The sequence below is a fragment of the Salvelinus alpinus genome, chromosome 7 (genome assembly GCF_045679555.1).
Source record: "Salvelinus alpinus chromosome 7, SLU_Salpinus.1, whole genome shotgun sequence".
Taxonomy (NCBI): domain Eukaryota; kingdom Metazoa; phylum Chordata; class Actinopteri; order Salmoniformes; family Salmonidae; genus Salvelinus; species Salvelinus alpinus.
The window spans coordinates 74,015,059-74,037,670 of NC_092092.1; the positions used below are offsets into that span (position 1 = coordinate 74,015,059).

Here is a 22,612-nt window from a genome sequence, read left to right on the forward strand (position 1 = left end):
CTCCTACTCCCTCATCTTCCCCACTCCATCCTCCTACCCACTCACCTTCCCCACTCCATCATCTTCCCCACTCCATCCTCCTACCGCCTCATCTTCCCCACCCCATCCTCCTACTCCCTCATCTTCCCCACTCCATCCTCCTACTCCCTCATCTTCCCCACTCCATCCTCCTACTCCCTCATCTTCCCCACTCCATCCTCCTACCCACCTACCTTCCCCACTCCATCCTCCTACCCACCTACCTTCCCCACTCCATCCTCCTACTCCCTCATCTTCCCCACTCCATCCTCCTACCCACTCACCTTCCCCACTCCATCCTCCTACTCCCTCATCTTCCCCACTCCATCCTCCTACCGCCTCATCTTCCCCACCCCATCCTCCTACTCCCTCATCTTCCCCACTCCATCCTCCTACTCCCTCATCTTCCCCACTCCATCCTCCTACTCCCTCATCTTCCCCACTCCATCCTCCTACCCACCTACCTTCCCCACTCCATCCTCCTACCCCCTCACCTTCCCCACTCCATCCTCCTACTCCCTCATCTTCCCCACTCCATCCTCCTACCCACTCACCTTCCCCACTCCATCCTCCTACCGCCTCATCTTCCCCACTCCATCCTCCTACCCACTCACCTTCCCCACTCCATCCTCCTACCCCCTCACCTTCCCCACTCCATCCTCCTACCCCCTCACCTTCCCCACTCCATCCTCCTACCCCTCACCTTCCCCACTCCATCCTCCTACCCCCTCATCTTCCCCACTCCATCCTCCTACCCTCTCACCTTCCCCACCCCATCCTCCTACCGCCTCACCTTCCCCACTCCATCCTCCTACCCCCTCATCTTCCCCACTCCATCCTCCTACTGCCTCATCTTCCCCACTCCATCCTCCTACACCCTCATCTTCCCCACTCCATCCTCCTACCCCCTCATCTTCCCCACTCCATCCTCCTACCCTCTCCATCTTCCTACCGCCTCATCTTCCCCACTCTATCCTCCTACCCCCTCACCTTCCCCACTCTATCCTCCTACCCCCTCACCTTCCCCACTCCATCTTCCTACCCTCTCATCTTCCCCACCCCATCCTCCTACCGCCTCATTTTCCCCACTCCATCCTCCTACCCCCTCAGCTTCCCCACTCCATCCTCCTACCCCCTCACCTTCCCCACCCCATCCTCCTACCCCTCATCTTCCCCACTCCATCCTCCTATCGCCTAATCTTCCCCACTCCATCCTCTTACCCCCTCACCTTCCCCACTCCATCCTCCTACCCCCTCACCTTCCCCACTCCATCCTCCTACCCCCTCACCGTCCCCTCTCCATCCTCCTACCCCTCACCTTCCCAACCCCATCCTCCTACCCCCTCACCGTCCCCTCTCCATCCTCCTACCCCTCACCTTCCCCACCCCATCCTCCTACCCCCTCATCTTCCCCTCTCCATCCTCCTATACCCTCACCTTCCCCACCCCATCCTCCTACCCCCTCATCTTCCCCACCCCATCCTCCTACCGCCTCATCTTCCCCACTCCATCTTCCTACCGCCTAACCTTCCCCACTCCATCCTCCTACCCCCCTCACCTTCCCCACCCCATCCTCCTACCGCCTCACCTTCCCCACTCCATCCTCCTACCCCCTCATCTTCCCCACTCCATCCTCCTACCCCCTCACTTTCCCCACTCCATCCTCCTACCCCCTCACCTTCCCCACTCCATCCTCCTACCCCCTCACCTTCCCCACCCCATCCTCCTACCCCTCATCTTCCCCACTCCATCCTCCTACCGCCTAATCTTCCCCACTCCATTCTCTTACCCCCTCACCTTCCCCACTCCATCCTCCTACCCACTCACCTTCCCCACTCCATCCTCCCACCCCCTCACCTTCCCCACTCCATCCTCCTACCCCCTCACCTTCCCCACTCCATCCTCCTACCCCTCACCTTCCCCACTCCATCCTCCTACCCCCTCATCTTCCCCACTCCATCCTCCTACCCTCTCACCTTCCCCACCCCATCCTCCTACCGCCTCACCTTCCCCACTCCATCCTCCTACCCCCTCATCTTCCCCACTCCATCCTCCTACTGCCTCATCTTCCCCACTCCATCCTCCTACACCCTCATCTTCCCCACTCCATCCTCCTACCCCCTCATCTTCCCCACTCCATCCTCCTACCCTCTCCATCTTCCTACCGCCTCATCTTCCCCACTCTATCCTCCTACCCCCTCACCTTCCCCACTCTATCCTCCTACCCCCTCACCTTCCCCACTCCATCTTCCTACCCTCTCATCTTCCCCACCCCATCCTCCTACCGCCTCATTTTCCCCACTCCATCCTCCTACCCCCTCACCTTCCCCACTCCATCCTCCTACCCCCTCACCTTCCCCACCCCATCCTCCTACCCCTCATCTTCCCCACTCCATCCTCCTACCGCCTAATCTTCCCCACTCCATCCTCTTACCCCCTCACCTTCCCCACTCCATCCTCCTACCCCCTCACCTTCCCCACTCCATCCTCCTACCCCCTCACCGTCCCCTCTCCATCCTCCTACCCCTCACCTTCCCAACCCCATCCTCCTACCCCCTCACCGTCCCCTCTCCATCCTCCTACCCCTCACCTTCCCCACCCCATCCTCCTACCCCCTCATCTTCCCCTCTCCATCCTCCTATACCCTCACCTTCCCCACCCCATCCTCCTACCCCCTCATCTTCCCCACCCCATCCTCCTACCGCCTCATCTTCCCCACTCCATCCTCCTACCGCCTAACCTTCCCCACTCCATCCTCCTACCCCCCTCACCTTCCCCACCCCATCCTCCTACCGCCTCACCTTCCCCACTCCATCCTCCTACCCCCTCATCTTCCCCACTCCATCCTCCTACCCCCTCATCTTCCCCACTCCATCCTCCTACCCCCTCATCTTCCCCACTCCATCTTCCTACCGCCTCATCTTCCCCACTCTATCCTCCTACCCCCTCACCTTCCCCACTCCATCTTCCTACCCTCTCACCTTCCCCACTCCATCCTCCTACCCCCTCATCTTCCCCACTCCATCCTCCTACCCCCTCATCGTCCCCTCTTGCCCACTCCATCCTCCTACCCCCTCACCTTCCCCACCCCATCCTCCTACCCCTCATCTTCCCCACTCCATCCTCCTACCGCCTCATTTTCCCCACTCCATCCTCCTACCCCCTCACCTTCCCCACTCCATCCTCCTACCCCCTCATCTTCCCCACTCCATCCTCCTACCCCCTCATCTTCCCCACTCCATCCTCCTACCCCCTCATCTTCCCCACTCCATCCTCCTACCCCCTCACCTTCTCCACTCCATCCTCCTACCCCCTCATCTTCCCCACTCCATCCTCCTACCGCCTCATCTTCCCCACTCCATCCTCCTAACCCCTCACCTTCCCCACTCCATCCTCCTACCCCTCATCTTCCCCACTCCATCCTCCTACCCCTTCACCTTCCCCACTCCATCCTCCTACCGCCTCATCTTCCCCACTCCATCCTCCTACCACCTCACCTTCCCCACTCCATCCTCCTACACCCTCATCTTCCACACTCCATCCTCCTACCCCCTCACCTTCCCCACTCCATCCTCCTACCCCCTCACCTTCCCCACCCCATCCTCCTACCCCCTCATCTTCCCCACCCCATCCTCCTACCGCCTCACCTTCCCCACTCCATCCTCCTACCCCCTCACCTTCCCCACTCCATCCTTCTACCTCCTCATCTTCCCCACTCCATCCTCCTACCCCCTCATCTTCCCCACTCCATCCTCCTACCCCCTCATTTTCCCCACTCCATCCTCCTACCCCCACACCTTCCCCACTCCATCCCCCTACCCCCTCACCTTCCCCACTCCATCCTCCTACCCCCTCATCTTCCCCACTCCATCCTCCTACCCCTCACCTTCCCCACTCCATCCTCCTACCCACTCACCTTCCCCACTCCATCCTCCTACCCCCTCACTTTCCCCACTCCATCCTCCTACCCCCTCACCTTCCCCACCCCATCCTCCTACCGCCTCATCTTCCCCACTCCATCCTCCTACCCCCTCACCTTCCCCACTCCATCCTCCTACCCCCTCATCTTCCCCACTCCATCCTCCTACCCACTCACCTTCCCCACCCCATCCTCCTACCGCCTCATCTTCCCCACTCCATCCTCCTACCCCCTCACCTTCCCCACTCCATCCTCCTACGCCCTCATCTTCCCCACTCCATCCTCCTACCGCCTCATCTTCCCCACTCTATCCTCCTACCCCCTCACCTTCCCCACTCTATCCTCCTACCCCCTCACCTTCCCCACTCCATCTTCCTACCCTCTCATCTTCCCCACTCCATCCTCCTACCCCCTCACCGTCCCCTCTCCATCCTCCTACCCCCTCACCGTCCCCTCTCCATCCTCCTACCCCTCACCTTCCCAACCCCATCCTCCTACCCCCTCACCGTCCCCTCTCCATCCTCCTACCCCTCACCTTCCCCACTCCATCCTCCTACCCCCTCATCTTCCCCTCTCCATCCTCCTATACCCTCACCTTCCCCACCCCATCCTCCTACCCCCTCATCTTCCCCACCCCATCCTCCTACCGCCTCATCTTCCCCACTCCATCCTCCTACCGCCTAACCTTCCCCACTCCATTCTCCTACCCCCCTCACCTTCCCCACCCCATCCTCCTACCGCCTCACCTTCCCCACTCCATCCTCCTACCCCCTCATCTTCCCCACTCCATCCTCCTACCCCCTCATTTTCCCCACTCCATCCTCCTACCCCCTCACCTTCCCAACTCCATCCTCCTACCCCCTCACCTTCCCCACCCCATCCTCCTACCCCCTCACCTTCCCCACTCCATCCTCCTACCGCCTAATCTTCCCCACTCCATCCTCTTACCCCCTCACCTTCCCCACTCCATCCTCCTACCCACTCACCTTCCCCACTCCATCCTCCCACCCCCTCACCTTCCCCACTCCATCCTCCTACCCCCTCACCTTCCCCACTCCATCCTCCTACCCCTCACCTTCCCCACTCCATCCTCCTACCCCCTCATCTTCCCCACTCCATCCTCCTACCCTCTCACCTTCCCCACCCCATCCTCCTACCGCCTCACCTTCCCCACTCCATCCTCCTACCCCCTCATCTTCCCCACTCCATCCTCCTACTGCCTCATCTTCCCCACTCCATCCTCCTACACCCTCATCTTCCCCACTCCATCCTCCTACCCCCTCATCTTCCCCACTCCATCCTCCTACCCTCTCCATCTTCCCCACTCTATCCTCCTACCCCCTCACCTTCCCCACTCTATCCTCCTACCCCCTCACCTTCCCCACTCCATCTTCCTACCCTCTCATCTTCCCCACCCCATCCTCCTACCGCCTCATTTTCCCCACTCCATCCTCCTACCCCCTCACCTTCCCCACTCCATCCTCCTACCCCCTCACCTTCCCCACCCCATCCTCCTACCCCTCATCTTCCCCACTCCATCCTCCTACCGCCTAACCTTCCCCACTCCATTCTCCTACCCCCCTCACCTTCCCCACCCCATCCTCCTACCGCCTCACCTTCCCCACTCCATCCTCCTACCCCCTCATCTTCCCCACTCCATCCTCCTACCCCCTCATTTTCCCCACTCCATCCTCCTACCCCCTCACCTTCCCCACTCCATCCTCCTACCCCCTCACCTTCCCCACCCCATCCTCCTACCCCTCATCTTCCCCACCCCATCCTCCTACCGCCTCATCTTCCCGACTCCATCCTCCTACCGCCTAACCTTCCCCACTCCATCCTCCTACCCCCCTCACCTTCCCCACTCCATCCTCCTACCCCCTCATCTTCCCCACTCCATCCTCCTACCCCCTCATCTTCCCCACTCCATCCTCCTACCCCCTCATCTTCCCCACTCCATCCTCCTACCGCCTCATCTTCCCCACTCCATCCTCCTAACCCCTCACCTTCCCCACTCCATCCTCCTACCCCTCATCTTCCCCACTCCATCCTCCTACCCCCTCACCTTCCACACTCCATCCTCCTACCGCCTCATCTTCCCCACTCCATCCTCCTACCACCTCACCTTCCCCACTCCATCCTCCTACCGCCTCATCTTCCCCACTCCATCCTCCTACCGCCTCATCTTCCCCACTCCATCCTCCTACCGCCTAACCTTCCCCACTCCATTCTCCTACCCCCCTCACCTTCCCCACCCCATCCTCCTACCGCCTCACCTTCCCCACTCCATCCTCCTACCCCCTCATCTTCCCCACTCCATCCTCCTACCCCCTCATTTTCCCCACTCCATCCTCCTACCCCCTCACCTTCCCCACTCCATCCTCCTACCCCCTCACCTTCCCCACCCCATCCTCCTACCCCTCATCTTCCCCACTCCATCCTCCTACCGCCTAATCTTCCCCACTCCATCCTCTTACCCCCTCACCTTCCCCACTCCATCCTCCTACCCACTCACCTTCCCCACTCCATCCTCCCACCCCCTCACCTTCCCCACTCCATCCTCCTACCCCCTCACCTTCCCCACTCCATCCTCCTACCCCTCACCTTCCCCACTCCATCCTCCTACCCCCTCATCTTCCCCACTCCATCCTCCTACCCTCTCACCTTCCCCACCCCATCCTCCTACCGCCTCACCTTCCCCACTCCATCCTCCTACCCCCTCATCTTCCCCACTCCATCCTCCTACTGCCTCATCTTCCCCACTCCATCCTCCTACACCCTCATCTTCCCCACTCCATCCTCCTACCCCCTCATCTTCCCCACTCCATCCTCCTACCCTCTCCATCTTCCCCACTCTATCCTCCTACCCCCTCACCTTCCCCACTCTATCCTCCTACCCCCTCACCTTCCCCACTCCATCTTCCTACCCTCTCATCTTCCCCACCCCATCCTCCTACCGCCTCATTTTCCCCACTCCATCCTCCTACCCCCTCACCTTCCCCACTCCATCCTCCTACCCCCTCACCTTCCCCACCCCATCCTCCTACCCCTCATCTTCCCCACTCCATCCTCCTACCGCCTAATCTTCCCCACTCCATTCTCCTACCCCCTCACCTTCCCCACTCCATCCTCCTACCGCCTCACCTTCCCCACTCCATCCTCCTACCCCCTCATCTTCCCCACTCCATCCTCCTACCCCCTCATTTTCCCCACTCCATCCTCCTACCCCCTCACCTTCCCCACTCCATCCTCCTACCCCCTCACCTTCCCCACCCCATCCTCCTACCCCTCATCTTCCCCACTCCATCCTCCTACCGCCTAATCTTCCCCACTCCATCCTCCTACCCTCTCACCTTCCCCACCCCATCCTCCTACCGCCTCACCTTCCCCACTCCATCCTCCTACCCCCTCATCTTCCCCACTCCATCCTCCTACCGCCTCATCTTCCCCACTCCATCCTCCTACACCCTCATCTTCCCCACTCCATCCTCCTACCCCCTCATCTTCCCCACTCCATCCTCCTACCCTCTCCATCTTCCTACCGCCTCATCTTCCCCACTCTATCCTCCTACCCCCTCACCTTCCCCACTCTATCCTCCTACCCCCTCACCTTCCCCACTCCATCTTCCTACCCTCTCATCTTCCCCACCCCATCCTCCTACCCCCTCATCTTCCCCACTCCATCCTCCTACCCCCTCATTTTCCCCACTCCATCCTCCTACTGCCTCATCTTCCCCACTCCATCCTCCTACACCCTCATCTTCCCCACTCCATCCTCCTACCCCCTCATCTTCCCCACTCCATCCTCCTACCCTCTCCATCTTCCTACCGCCTCATCTTCCCCACTCTATCCTCCTACCCCCTCACCTTCCCCACTCTATCCTCCTACCCCCTCACCTTCCCCACTCCATCTTCCTACCCTCTCATCTTCCCCACCCCATCCTCCTACCGCCTCATTTTCCCCACTCCATCCTCCTACCCCCTCACCTTCCCCACTCCATCCTCCTACCCCCTCACCTTCCCCACCCCATCCTCCTACCCCTCATCTTCCCCACTCCATCCTCCTACCGCCTAATCCTCCCCACTCCATCCTCTTACCCCCTCACCTTCCCCACTCCATCCTCCTACCCCCTCACCTTCCCCACTCCATCCTCCTACCCCCTCACCGTCCCCTCTCCATCCTCCTACCCCTCACCTTCCCAACCCCATCCTCCTACCCCCTCACCGTCCCCTCTCCATCCTCCTACCCCTCACCTTCCCCACCCCATCCTCCTACCCCCTCATCTTCCCCTCTCCATCCTCCTATACCCTCACCTTCCCCACCCCATCCTCCTACCCCCTCATCTTCCCCACCCCATCCTCCTACCGCCTCATCTTCCCCACTCCATCCTCCTACCGCCTAACCTTCCCCACTCCATCCTCCTACCCCCCTCACCTTCCCCACTCCATCCTCCTACCCCCTCATCTTCCCCACTCCATCCTCCTACCCCCTCATCTTCCCCACTCCATCCTCCTACCCCCTCATCTTCCCCACTCCATCCTCCTACCGCCTCATCTTCCCCACTCCATCCTCCTAACCCCTCACCTTCCCCACTCCATTCTCCTACCCCCCTCACCTTCCCCACCCCATCCTCCTACCGCCTCACCTTCCCCACTCCATCCTCCTACCCCCTCATCTTCCCCACTCCATCCTCCTACCCCCTCATTTTCCCCACTCCATCCTCCTACCCCCTCACCTTCCCCACTCCATCCTCCTACCCCCTCACCTTCCCCACCCCATCCTCCTACCCCTCATCTTCCCCACTCCATCCTCCTACCGCCTAATCTTCCCCACTCCATCCTCTTACCCCCTCACCTTCCCCACTCCATCCTCCTACCCACTCACCTTCCCCACTCCATCCTCCCACCCCCTCACCTTCCCCACTCCATCCTCCTACCCCCTCACCTTCCCCACTCCATCCTCCTACCCCTCACCTTCCCCACTCCATCCTCCTACCCCCTCATCTTCCCCACTCCATCCTCCTACCCTCTCACCTTCCCCACCCCATCCTCCTACCGCCTCACCTTCCCCACTCCATCCTCCTACACCCTCATCTTCCCCACTCCATCCTCCTACTGCCTCATCTTCCCCACTCCATCCTCCTACACCCTCATCTTCCCCACTCCATCCTCCTACCCCCTCATCTTCCCCACTCCATCCTCCTACCCTCTCCATCTTCCCCACTCTATCCTCCTACCCCCTCACCTTCCCCACTCTATCCTCCTACCCCCTCACCTTCCCCACTCCATCTTCCTACCCTCTCATCTTCCCCACCCCATCCTCCTACCGCCTCATTTTCCCCACTCCATCCTCCTACCCCCTCACCTTCCCCACTCCATCCTCCTACCCCCTCACCTTCCCCACCCCATCCTCCTACCCCTCATCTTCCCCACTCCATCCTCCTACCGCCTAACCTTCCCCACTCCATTCTCCTACCCCCCTCACCTTCCCCACCCCATCCTCCTACCGCCTCACCTTCCCCACTCCATCCTCCTACCCCCTCATCTTCCCCACTCCATCCTCCTACCCCCTCATTTTCCCCACTCCATCCTCCTACCCCCTCACCTTCCCCACTCCATCCTCCTACCCCCTCACCTTCCCCACCCCATCCTCCTACCCCTCATCTTCCCCACTCCATCCTCCTACTGCCTAATCTTCCCCACTCCATCCTCTTACCCCCTCACCTTCCCCACTCCATCCTCCTACCCACTCACCTTCCCCACTCCATCCTCCCACCCCCTCACCTTCCCCACTCCATCCTCCTACCCCTCACCTTCCCCACTCCATCCTCCTACCCCCTCATCTTCCCCACTCCATCCTCCTACCCTCTCACCTTCCCCACCCCATCCTCCTACCGCCTCACCTTCCCCACTCCATCCTCCTACCCCCTCATCTTCCCCACTCCATCCTCCTACCGCCTCATCTTCCCCACTCCATCCTCCTACACCCTCATCTTCCCCACTCCACCCTCCTACCCCCTCATCTTCCCCACTCCATCCTCCTACCCTCTCCATCTTCCTACCGCCTCATCTTCCCCACTCTATCCTCCTAACCCCTCACCTTCCCCACTCCATCCTCCTACCCCCTCACCTTCCCCACCCCATCCTCCTACCCCTCATCTTCCCCACTCCATCCTCCTACCGCCTAATCTTCCCCACTCCATCCTCTTACCCCCTCACCTTCCCCACTCCATCCTCCTACCCCCTCACCTTCCCCACTCCATCCTCCTACCCCCTCACCGTCCCCTCTCCATCCTCCTACCCCTCACCTTCCCAACCCCATCCTCCTACCCCCTCACCTTCCCCACTCCATCCTCCTACCCCCTCACCTTCCCCACCCCATCCTCCTACCCCTCATCTTCCCCACTCCATCCTCCTACCGCCTAACCTTCCCCACTCCATTCTCCTACCCCCCTCACCTTCCCCACCCCATCCTCCTACCGCCTCACCTTCCCCACTCCATCCTCCTACCCCCTCATCTTCCCCACTCCATCCTCCTACCCCCTCATTTTCCCCACTCCATCCTCCTACCCCCTCACCTTCCCCACTCCATCCTCCTACCCCCTCACCTTCCCCACCCCATCCTCCTACCCCTCATCTTCCCCACTCCATCCTCCTACCGCCTAATCTTCCCCACTCCATCCTCTTACCCCCTCACCTTCCCCACTCCATCCTCCTACCCACTCACCTTCCCCACTCCATCCTCCCACCCCCTCACCTTCCCCACTCCATCCTCCTACCCCTCACCTTCCCCACTCCATCCTCCTACCCCCTCATCTTCCCCACTCCATCCTCCTACCCTCTCACCTTCCCCACCCCATCCTCCTACCGCCTCACCTTCCCCACTCCATCCTCCTACCCCCTCATCTTCCCCACTCCATCCTCCTACCGCCTCATCTTCCCCACTCCATCCTCCTACACCCTCATCTTCCCCACTCCATCCTCCTACCCCCTCATCTTCCCCACTCCATCCTCCTACCCTCTCCATCTTCCTACCGCCTCATCTTCCCCACTCCATCCTCCTACACCCTCACCTTCCCCACCCCATCCTCCTACCCCCTCATCTTCCCCACCCCATCCTCCTACCGCCTCATCTTCCCCACTCCATCCTCCTACCGCCTAACCTTCCCCACTCCATCCTCCTACCCCCCTCACCTTCCCCACTCCATCCTCCTACCCCCTCATCTTCCCCACTCCATCCTCCTACCCCCTCATCTCCCCCACTCCATCCTCCTACCCCCTCATCTTCCCCACTCCATCCTCCTAACCCCTCACCTTCCCCACTCCATCCTCCTACCCCTCATCTTCCCCACTCCATCCTCCTACCCCCTCACCTTCCCCACTCCATCCTCCTACCGCCTCATCTTCCCCACTCCATCCTCCTACCACCTCACCTTCCCCACTCCATCCTCCTACCGCCTCATCTTCCCCACTCCATCCTCCTACCGCCTCACCTTCCCCACTCCATCCTCCTACACCCTCATCTTCCCCACTCCATCCTCCTACCCCCTCACCTTCCCCACCCCATCCTCCTACCCCCTCATCTTCCCCACCCCATCCTCCTACCGCCTCACCTTCCCCACTCCATCCTCCTACCCCCTCACCTTCCCCACTCCATCCTTCTACCCCTCATCTTCCCCACTCCATCCTCCTACCGCCTAACCTTCCCCACTCCATTCTCCTACCCCCCTCACCTTCCCCACCCCATCCTCCTACCGCCTCACCTTCCCCACTCCATCCTCCTACCCCCTCACCTTCCCCACTCCATCCTCCCACCCCCTCACCTTCCCCACTCCATCCTCCCACCCCCTCACCTTCCCCACTCCATCCTCCTACCCCTCACCTTCCCCACTCCAGCCTCCTACCCCCTCATCTTCCCCACTCCATCCTCCTACCCTCTCACCTTCCCCACCCCATCCTCCTACCGCCTCACCTTCCCCACTCCATCCTCCTACCCCCTCATCTTCCCCACTCCATCCTCCTACTGCCTCATCTTCCCCACTCCATCCTCCTACACCCTCATCTTCCCCACTCCATCCTCCTACCCCCTCATCTTCCCCACTCCATCCTCCTACCCTCTCCATCTTCCTACCGCCTCATCTTCCCCACTCTATCCTCCTACCCCCTCACCTTCCCCACTCTATCCTCCTACCCCCTCACCTTCCCCACTCCATCTTCCTACCCTCTCATCTTCCCCACCCCATCCTCCTACCGCCTCATTTTCCCCACTCCCTCCTCCTACCCCCTCACCTTCCCCACTCCATCCTCCTACCCCCTCACCTTCCCCACCCCATCCTCCTACCCCTCATCTTCCCCACTCCATCCTCCTACCGCCTAATCTTCCCCACTCCATCCTCTTACCCCCTCACCTTCCCCACTCCATCCTCCTACCCCCTCACCTTCCCCACTCCATCCTCCTACCCCCTCACCGTCCCCTCTCCATCCTCCTACCCCTCACCTTCCCAACCCCATCCTCCTACCCCCTCACCGTCCCCTCTCCATCCTCCTACCCCTCACCTTCCCCACCCCATCCTCCTACCCCCTCATCTTCCCCTCTCCATCCTCCTATACCCTCACCTTCCCCACCCCATCCTCCTACCCCCTCATCTTCCCCACCCCATCCTCCTACCGCCTCATCTTCCCCACTCCATCCTCCTACCGCCTAACCTTCCCCACTCCATCCTCCTACCCCCCTCACCTTCCCCACTCCATCCTCCTACCCCCTCATCTTCCCCACTCCATCCTCCTACCCCCTCATCTCCCCCACTCCATCCTCCTACCCCCTCATCTTCCCCACTCCATCCTCCTACCGCCTCATCTTCCCCACTCCATCCTCCTAACCCCTCACCTTCCCCACTCCATCCTCCTACCCCTCATCTTCCCCACTCCATCCTCCTACCCCCTCACCTTCCCCACTCCATCCTCCTACCGCCTCATCTTCCCCACTCCATCCTCCTACCACCTCACCTTCCCCACTCCATCCTCCTACCGCCTCATCTTCCCCACTCCATCCTCCTACCGCCTCACCTTCCCCACTCCATCCTCCTACACCCTCATCTTCCCCACTCCATCCTCCTACCCCCTCACCTTCCCCACCCCATCCTCCTACCCCCTCATCTTCCCCACCCCATCCTCCTACCGCCTCACCTTCCCCACTCCATCCTCCTACCCCCTCACCTTCCCCACTCCATCCTTCTACCCCTCATCTTCCCCACTCCATCCTCCTACCGCCTAACCTTCCCCACTCCATTCTCCTACCCCCCTCACCTTCCCCACCCCATCCTCCTACCGCCTCACCTTCCCCACTCCATCCTCCTACCCCCTCATCTTCCCCACTCCATCCTCCTACCCCCTCATTTTCCCCACTCCATCCTCCTACCCCCTCACCTTCCCCACTCCATCCTCCTACCCCCTCACCTTCCCCACCCCATCCTCCTACCCCTCATCTTCCCCACTCCATCCTCCTACCGCCTAATCTTCCCCACTCCATCCTCTTACCCCCTCACCTTCCCCACTCCATCCTCCTACCCACTCACCTTCCCCACTCCATCCTCCCACCCCCTCACCTTCCCCACTCCATCCTCCCACCCCCTCACCTTCCCCACTCCATCCTCCTACCCCTCACCTTCCCCACTCCAGCCTCCTACCCCCTCATCTTCCCCACTCCATCCTCCTACCCTCTCACCTTCCCCACCCCATCCTCCTACCGCCTCACCTTCCCCACTCCATCCTCCTACCCCCTCATCTTCCCCACTCCATCCTCCTACTGCCTCATCTTCCCCACTCCATCCTCCTACACCCTCATCTTCCCCACTCCATCCTCCTACCCCCTCATCTTCCCCACTCCATCCTCCTACCCTCTCCATCTTCCTACCGCCTCATCTTCCCCACTCTATCCTCCTACCCCCTCACCTTCCCCACTCTATCCTCCTACCCCCTCACCTTCCCCACTCCATCTTCCTACCCTCTCATCTTCCCCACCCCAACCTCCTACCGCCTCATTTTCCCCACTCCCTCCTCCTACCCCCTCACCTTCCCCACTCCATCCTCCTACCCCCTCACCTTCCCCACCCCATCCTCCTACCCCTCATCTTCCCCACTCCATCCTCCTACCGCCTAATCTTCCCCACTCCATCCTCTTACCCCCTCACCTTCCCCACTCCATCCTCCTACCCCCTCACCTTCCCCACTCCATCCTCCTACCCCCTCACCATCCCCTCTCCATCCTCCTACCCCTCACCTTCCCAACCCCATCCTCCTACCCCCTCACCGTCCCCTCTCCATCCTCCTACCCCTCACCTTCCCCACCCCATCCTCCTACCCCCTCATCTTCCCCTCTCCATCCTCCTATACCCTCACCTTCCCCACCCCATCCTCCTACCCCCTCATCTTCCCCACCCCATCCTCCTACCGCCTCATCTTCCCCACTCCATCCTCCTACCGCCTAACCTTCCCCACTCCATCCTCCTACCCCCCTCACCTTCCCCACTCCATCCTCCTACCCCCTCATCTTCCACACTCCATCCTCCTACCCCCTCATCTTCCCCACTCCATCCTCCTACCCCCTCATCTTCCCCACTCCATCCTCCTACCGCCTCATCTTCCCCACTCCATCCTCCTAACCCCTCACCTTCCCCACTCCATCCTCCTACCCCTCATCTTCCCCACTCCATCCTCCTACCCCCTCACCTTCCCCACTCCATCCTCCTACCGCCTCATCTTCCCCACTCCATCCTCCTACCACCTCACCTTCCCCACTCCATCCTCCTACCGCCTCATCTTCCCCACTCCATCCTCCTACCACCTCACCTTCCCCACTCCATCCTCCTACACCCTCATCTTCCCCACTCCATCCTCCTACCCCCTCACCTTCCCCCCCCCATCCTCCTACCCCCTCACCTTCCCCACCCCATCCTCCTACCGCCTCACCTTCCCCACTCCATCCTCCTACCCCCTCACCTTCCCCACTCCATCCTTCTACCGCCTCATCTTCCCCACCCCATCCTCCTACCCCCTCATCTTCCCCACTCCATCCTCCTAACCCCTCACCTTCCCCACTCCATCCTCCTACCCCTCACCTTCCCCACTCCATCCTCCTACCCCCTCACCTTCCCCACTCCATCCTCCTACCGCCTCATCTTCCCCACTCCATCCTCCTACCACCTCACCTTCCCCACTCCATCCTCCTACCGCCTCATCTTCCCCACTCCATCCTCCTACCGCCTCACCTTCCCCACTCCATCCTCCTACACCCTCATCTTCCCCACTCCATCCTCCTACCCCCTCACCTTCCCCACCCCATCCTCCTACCCCCTCATCTTCCCCACCCCATCCTCCTACCGCCTCACCTTCCCCACTCCATCCTCCTACCCCCTCACCTTCCCCACTCCATCCTTCTACCCCTCATCTTCCCCACTCCATCCTCCTACCGCCTAACCTTCCCCACTCCATTCTCCTACCCCCCTCACCTTCCCCACCCCATCCTCCTACCGCCTCACCTTCCCCACTCCATCCTCCTACCCCCTCACCTTCCCCACTCCATCCTCCCACCCCCTCACCTTCCCCACTCCATCCTCCCACCCCCTCACCTTCCCCACTCCATCCTCCTACCCCTCACCTTCCCCACTCCAGCCTCCTACCCCCTCATCTTCCCCACTCCATCCTCCTACCCTCTCACCTTCCCCACCCCATCCTCCTACCGCCTCACCTTCCCCACTCCATCCTCCTACCCCCTCATCTTCCCCACTCCATCCTCCTACTGCCTCATCTTCCCCACTCCATCCTCCTACACCCTCATCTTCCCCACTCCATCCTCCTACCCCCTCATCTTCCCCACTCCATCCTCCTACCCTCTCCATCTTCCTACCGCCTCATCTTCCCCACTCTATCCTCCTACCCCCTCACCTTCCCCACTCTATCCTCCTACCCCCTCACCTTCCCCACTCCATCTTCCTACCCTCTCATCTTCCCCACCCCATCCTCCTACCGCCTCATTTTCCCCACACCCTCCTCCTACCCCCTCACCTTCCCCACTCCATCCTCCTACCCCCTCACCTTCCCCACCCCATCCTCCTACCCCTCATCTTCCCCACTCCATCCTCCTACCGCCTAATCTTCCCCACTCCATCCTCTTACCCCCTCACCTTCCCCACTCCATCCTCCTACCCCCTCACCTTCCCCACTCCATCCTCCTACCCCCTCACCGTCCCCTCTCCATCCTCCTACCCCTCACCTTCCCAACCCCATCCTCCTACCCCCTCACCGTCCCCTCTCCATCCTCCTACCCCTCACCTTCCCCACCCCATCCTCCTACCCCCTCATCTTCCCCTCTCCATCCTCCTATACCCTCACCTTCCCCACCCCATCCTCCTACCCCCTCATCTTCCCCACCCCATCCTCCTACCGCCTCATCTTCCCCACTCCATCCTCCTACCGCCTAACCTTCCCCACTCCATCCTCCTACCCCCCTCACCTTCCCCACTCCATCCTCCTACCCCCTCATCTTCCCCACTCCATCCTCCTACCCCCTCATCTCCCCCACTCCATCCTCCTACCCCCTCATCTTCCCCACTCCATCCTCCTACCGCCTCATCTTCCCCACTCCATCCTCCTAACCCCTCACCTTCCCCACTCCATCCTCCTACCCCTCATCTTCCCCACTCCATCCTCCTACCCCCTCTCCATCCTCCTACCGCCTCATCTTCCCCACTCCATCCTCCTACCACCTCACCTTCCCCACTCCATCCTCCTACCGCCTCATCTTCCCCACTCCATCCTCCTACCGCCTCACCTTCCCCACTCCATCCTCCTACACCCTCATCTTCCCCACTCCATCCTCCTACCCCCTCACCTTCCCCACCCCATCCTCCTACCCCCTCATCTTCCCCACCCCATCCTCCTACCGCCTCACCTTCCCCACTCCATCCTCCTACCCCCTCACCTTCCCCACTCCATCCTTCTACCCCTCATCTTCCCCACTCCATCCTCCTACCGCCTAACCTTCCCCACTCCATTCTCCTACCCCCCTCACCTTCCCCACCCCATCCTCCTACCGCCTCACCTTCCCCACTCCATCCTCCTACCCCCTCATCTTCCCCACTCCATCCTCCTACCCCCTCATTTTCCCCACTCCATCCTCCTACCCCCTCACCTTCCCCACTCCATCCTCCTACCCCCTCACCTTCCCCACCCCATCCTCCTACCCCTCATCTTCCCCACTCCATCCTCCTACCGCCTAATCTTCCCCACTCCATCCTCTTACCCCCTCACCTTCCCCACTCCATCCTCCTACCCACTCACCTTCCCCACTCCATCCTCCCACCCCCTCACCTTCCCCACTCCATCCTCCCACCCCCTCACCTTCCCCACTCCATCCTCCTACCCCTCACCTTCCCCACTCCAGCCTCCTACCCCCTCATCTTCCCCACTCCATCCTCCTACCCTCTCACCTTCCCCACCCCATCCTCCTACCGCCTCACCTTCCCCACTCCATCCTCCTACCCCCTCATCTTCCCCACTCCATCCTCCTACTGCCTCATCTTCCCCACTCCATCCTCCTACACCCTCATCTTCCCCACTCCATCCTCCTACCCCCTCATCTTCCCCACTCCATCCTCCTACCCTCTCCATCTTCCTACCGCCTCATCTTCCCCACTCTATCCTCCTACCCCCTCACCTTCCCCACTCTATCCTCCTACCCCCTCACCTTCCCCACTCCATCTTCCTACCCTCTCATCTTCCCCACCCCAACCTCCTACCGCCTCATTTTCCCCACTCCCTCCTCCTACCCCCTCACCTTCCCCACTCCATCCTCCTACCCCCTCACCTTCCCCACCCCATCCTCCTACCCCTCATCTTCCCCACTCCATCCTCCTACCGCCTAATCTTCCCCACTCCATCCTCTTACCCCCTCACCTTCCCCACTCCATCCTCCTACCCCCTCACCTTCCCCACTCCATCCTCCTACCCCCTCACCGTCCCCTCTCCATCCTCCTACCCCTCACCTTCCCAACCCCATCCTCCTACCCCCTCACCGTCCCCTCTCCATCCTCCTACCCCTCACCTTCCCCACCCCATCCTCCTACCCCCTCATCTTCCCCTCTCCATCCTCCTATACCCTCACCTTCCCCACCCCATCCTCCTACCCCCTCATCTTCCCCACCCCATCCTCCTACCGCCTCATCTTCCCCACTCCATCCTCCTACCGCCTAACCTTCCCCACTCCATCCTCCTACCCCCCTCACCTTCCCCACTCCATCCTCCTACCCCCTCATCTTCCACACTCCATCCTCCTACCCCCTCATCTTCCCCACTCCATCCTCCTACCCCCTCATCTTCCCCACTCCATCCTCCTACCGCCTCATCTTCCCCACTCCATCCTCCTAACCCCTCACCTTCCCCACTCCATCCTCCTACCCCTCATCTTCCCCACTCCATCCTCCTACCCCCTCACCTTCCCCACTCCATCCTCCTACCGCCTCATCTTCCCCACTCCATCCTCCTACCACCTCACCTTCCCCACTCCATCCTCCTACCGCCTCATCTTCCCCACTCCATCCTCCTACCACCTCACCTTCCCCACTCCATCCTCCTACACCCTCATCTTCCCCACTCCATCCTCCTACCCCCTCACCTTCCCCACCCCATCCTCCTACCCCCTCATCTTCCCCACCCCATCCTCCTACCGCCTCACCTTCCCCACTCCATCCTCCTACCCCCTCACCTTCCCCACTCCATCCTTCTACCGCCTCATCTTCCCCACTCCATCCTCCTACCCCCTCATCTTCCCCACTCCATCCTCCTACCCCCTCATTTTCCCCACTCCATCCTCCTACCCCCTCACCTTCCCCACTCCATCCCCCTACCCCCTCACCTTCCCCACCCCATCCTCCTACCGCCTCATCTTCCCCACTCATCCTCCTACCCCCTCACCTTCCCCACTCCATCCTCCTACCCCCTCATCTTCCCCACTCCATCCTCCTACCCACTCACCTTCCCCACCCCATCCTCCTACCGCCTCATCTTCCCCACTCCATCCTCCTACCCCCTCACCTTCCCCACTCCATCCTCCTACCCCCTCACCTTCCCCACCCCATCCTCCTACCGCCTCATCTTCCCCACTCCATCCTCCTACCCCCTCACCTTCCCCACTCCATCCTCCTACCCCCTCATCTTCCCCACTCCATCCTCCTACCCCCTCACCTTCCCCACTCCATCCTCCTACCCCCTCACCTTCCCCACTCCATCCTCCTACCCCCTCACCTTCCCCACCCCATCCTCCAACTCCCTCACCTTCCCCACTCCATCCTCCTACCCCCTCACCTTCCCCACCCCATCCTCCTACCGCCTCACCTTCCCCACCCCATCCTCCTACCCCCTCATCTTCCCCACTCCATCCTCCTACCGCCTCATCTTCCCCACTCCATCCTCCAACCCCCTCACCTTCCCCACCCCATCCTCCTACCCTCTCACCTTCCCCACTCCATCCTCCAAACTTCTCACCTGCCACTGAGTGTCCTCCAGAGTAGGGCTGGTTTCCCTCAGACTCCCCTGACCCTCTCTCTGTCTCCCCCCTGTCAGAGCATCCAGTTCCTCCTGCAGTCTGTTCGTCTCCTGCTGGGCCTTGTACAGCTGCAGCTGCAGTGCACGCTCTGAATGGTGGGCATGCTGGGAAACCTGACGCAGCTTGGCGGTGTACAGATGCTTCAACTCCTCCAACTCATTCTCCCACAGACGCTGTTTACCTTCAAACACCTACAGAGAAGAGGGAGGGAGGGAGGGAGGGAGAAAAAGAAAGAGAGTTATAGACGCACACCTACATGCCCACACACACACACACACACACACACACACACAGGTCTACTCATCACCTGCACGATAGCTCCTTCACTCTCATCCAGGTTCCTCCTCATCTGTTTCAGCTCAAGTTCCTTCTCCACCAGCCTCTCCTCCAGATCACGCACCTGGACAGTCAACCAACCAACCAATCAACCAATCAATCAATCACCAACCAATCAATCAACCAAACAGTCAACCAACCAACCAACCAACCAATCAACCAACCAATCAATCAACCAATCAATCAACCAACCAGTCACCCAACCAACCAATCAATCAACCAATCAACCAACTGATCCATGCATCCATCACTCACCACCTCCTCTACAGAGAGTGACAGTTCATAAGGGGGCGGAGCCTCCCCTCCGTATGGCGCCAGGCGGCTGAGCGTTGCCATGCTACGACACGACATGGCCATCTCCGCCATGGCGACCCCCGACAACCCCACAACCTGTGATGCTCGGTCCAGAGAGCCAATGGAGTTGATGTGGCCCATGGAGGCACTGAGGGTGGTAAGAGACATACATCTTCATCATCATCACTATCCTCCTCATCATCAGTGATCTACACAGAGACAAACAGACACAGATACAAACAGACACAGAGACAGACAGACACAGAGACAAACAGACACAGAGACAGACAGAAACAGAGACAGACAGACACAGAGACAGACAGACGCCGAGACAGACAGACACAGAGACAGACACAGAGACAAGCAGACACAGAGACAGACACAGAGACAAACAGACACAGAGACAGAAACAGATACAGACACAGAGACAGACACAGAGACAGACACAGAGACAAACAGACACAGCCAGACACAGAGACAGACAGACACAGAGACAGACAGACACAGAGACATACAGACACAGAGACAGACAGACACAGAGACATACAGACACAGAGACAGACAGACACAGAGACAGACAGACACAGACAGAAACAGACAGACACAGACAGAAACAGACAGAAACAGACAGACACAGAGACAGACAGACAGACACAGAGACAGACAGACAGACACAGAGACAGACAGACACAGAGACAGACAGACACAGAGACAGACAGACACAGATACAAACAGACACAGAGACAGACAGACACAGAGACAGACAGACACAGACACAGACAGACACAGAGACAGACAGACACAGAGACAGACAGACGCCGAGACAGACAGACGCCGAGACAGACAGACACCGAGACAGACACAGAGACAAGCAGACACAGAGACAGACACAGAGACAAACAGACACAGAGACAGAAACAGATACAGACACAGAGACAGACACAGAGACAAGCAGACACAGAGACAGACACAGAGACAAACAGACACAGAGACAGAAACAGATACAGACACAGAGACAGACACAGAGACAGACACAGAGACAAACAGACACAGACAGACACAGAGACAGACAGACACAGAGACAGACAGAAACAGAGACAGACAGACACAGAGACAGACAGAAACAGAGACAGACAGAAACAGAGACAGACAGACACAGAGACAGACACAGAGACAGACAGACACAGAGACAGACAGAAACAGAGACAGACAGACACAGAGACAGACAGACACAGAGACAGAGACAGACACAGACAGACACAGAGACAGACAGACACAGAGACAAGCAGACACAGAGACAAGCAGACACAGAGACAAGCAGACACAGAGACAGACACAGAGACAAACAGACACAGAGACAGAAACAGATACAGACACAGAGACAGACACAGAGACAGACACAGAGACAGACACAGAGACAGACACAGAGACAAACAGACACAGATACAAACAGACACAGAGACAAGCAGACACAGAGACAGACAGACACAGAGACAGACAGACACAGAGACAGACACAGAGACAGACAGACACAGATACAAACAGACACAGAGACAAGCAGACACAGAGACAGACAGACACAGAGACAAGCAGACACAGAGACAGACAGACACAGAGACAAACAGACACAGAGACAGACAGAAACAGAGACAGACAGACACAGACACAGACAGACACAGAGACAGACAGACACAGAGACAGACAGACGCCGAGACAGAAACAGATACAGACACAGAGACAGACACAGAGACAGACACAGAGACAGACACAGAGACAAGCAGACACAGAGACAGACACAGAGACAAACAGACACAGAGACAGAAACAGATACAGACACAGAGACAGACACAGAGACAGACACAGAGACAGACACAGAGACAAACAGACACAGAGACAGACAGACACAGAGACAGACACAGAATGAGTCAGACACAGAGAGACAGACACAGACACAGAGGCAGACTGACACAGAGGCAGACAGACACAGAGACAGACAGACACAGAGACAGACACAGAATGAGTCAGACACAGAGAGACAGACACAGAGACAGACACAGAGACAGACAGACACAGAGACAGAGACAGACACAGAGACAGACAGACACAGAGACAGACACAGAATGAGTCAGACACAGAGAGACAGACACAGAGACAGACACAGAGGCAGACACAGAGGCAGACTGACACAGAGACAGACAGACACAGAGACAGACACAGAATGAGACAGACACAGAGAGAGACATACACAGAGACAGACACAGAGACAGACAGACACATAGACAGACAGACACATAGACAGACAGACAGACACAGAGACAGACAGACACAGAGACAGACAGACACAGAGACAGACAGACACAGAGACAGACAGACGCAGAGACAGAAACAGAGACAGACACAGACAGACACATAGACAGACAGACACAGAGACAGACACAGAGACA

At 59.4% G+C, this 22,612-nt stretch overlaps 1 protein-coding gene across 1 annotated transcript in view; it reads right to left on the minus strand.

Annotated features, from left to right (window-relative positions):
* Positions 1-22,612, minus strand: part of LOC139581642 (NEDD4-binding protein 3-A-like) — a 99,661-nt gene that overhangs the window by 14,677 nt on the left and 62,372 nt on the right. The window contains exons 6-8 of the mRNA XM_071411624.1: positions 20,130-20,316; positions 19,846-19,938; positions 19,478-19,729 (exon numbers count right to left, since the gene is read on the minus strand). Coding sequence (XP_071267725.1) covers positions 19,478-19,729; positions 19,846-19,938; positions 20,130-20,316 — 532 coding nt within the window. The remainder of the gene's footprint in view (positions 1-19,477; positions 19,730-19,845; positions 19,939-20,129; positions 20,317-22,612) is intronic.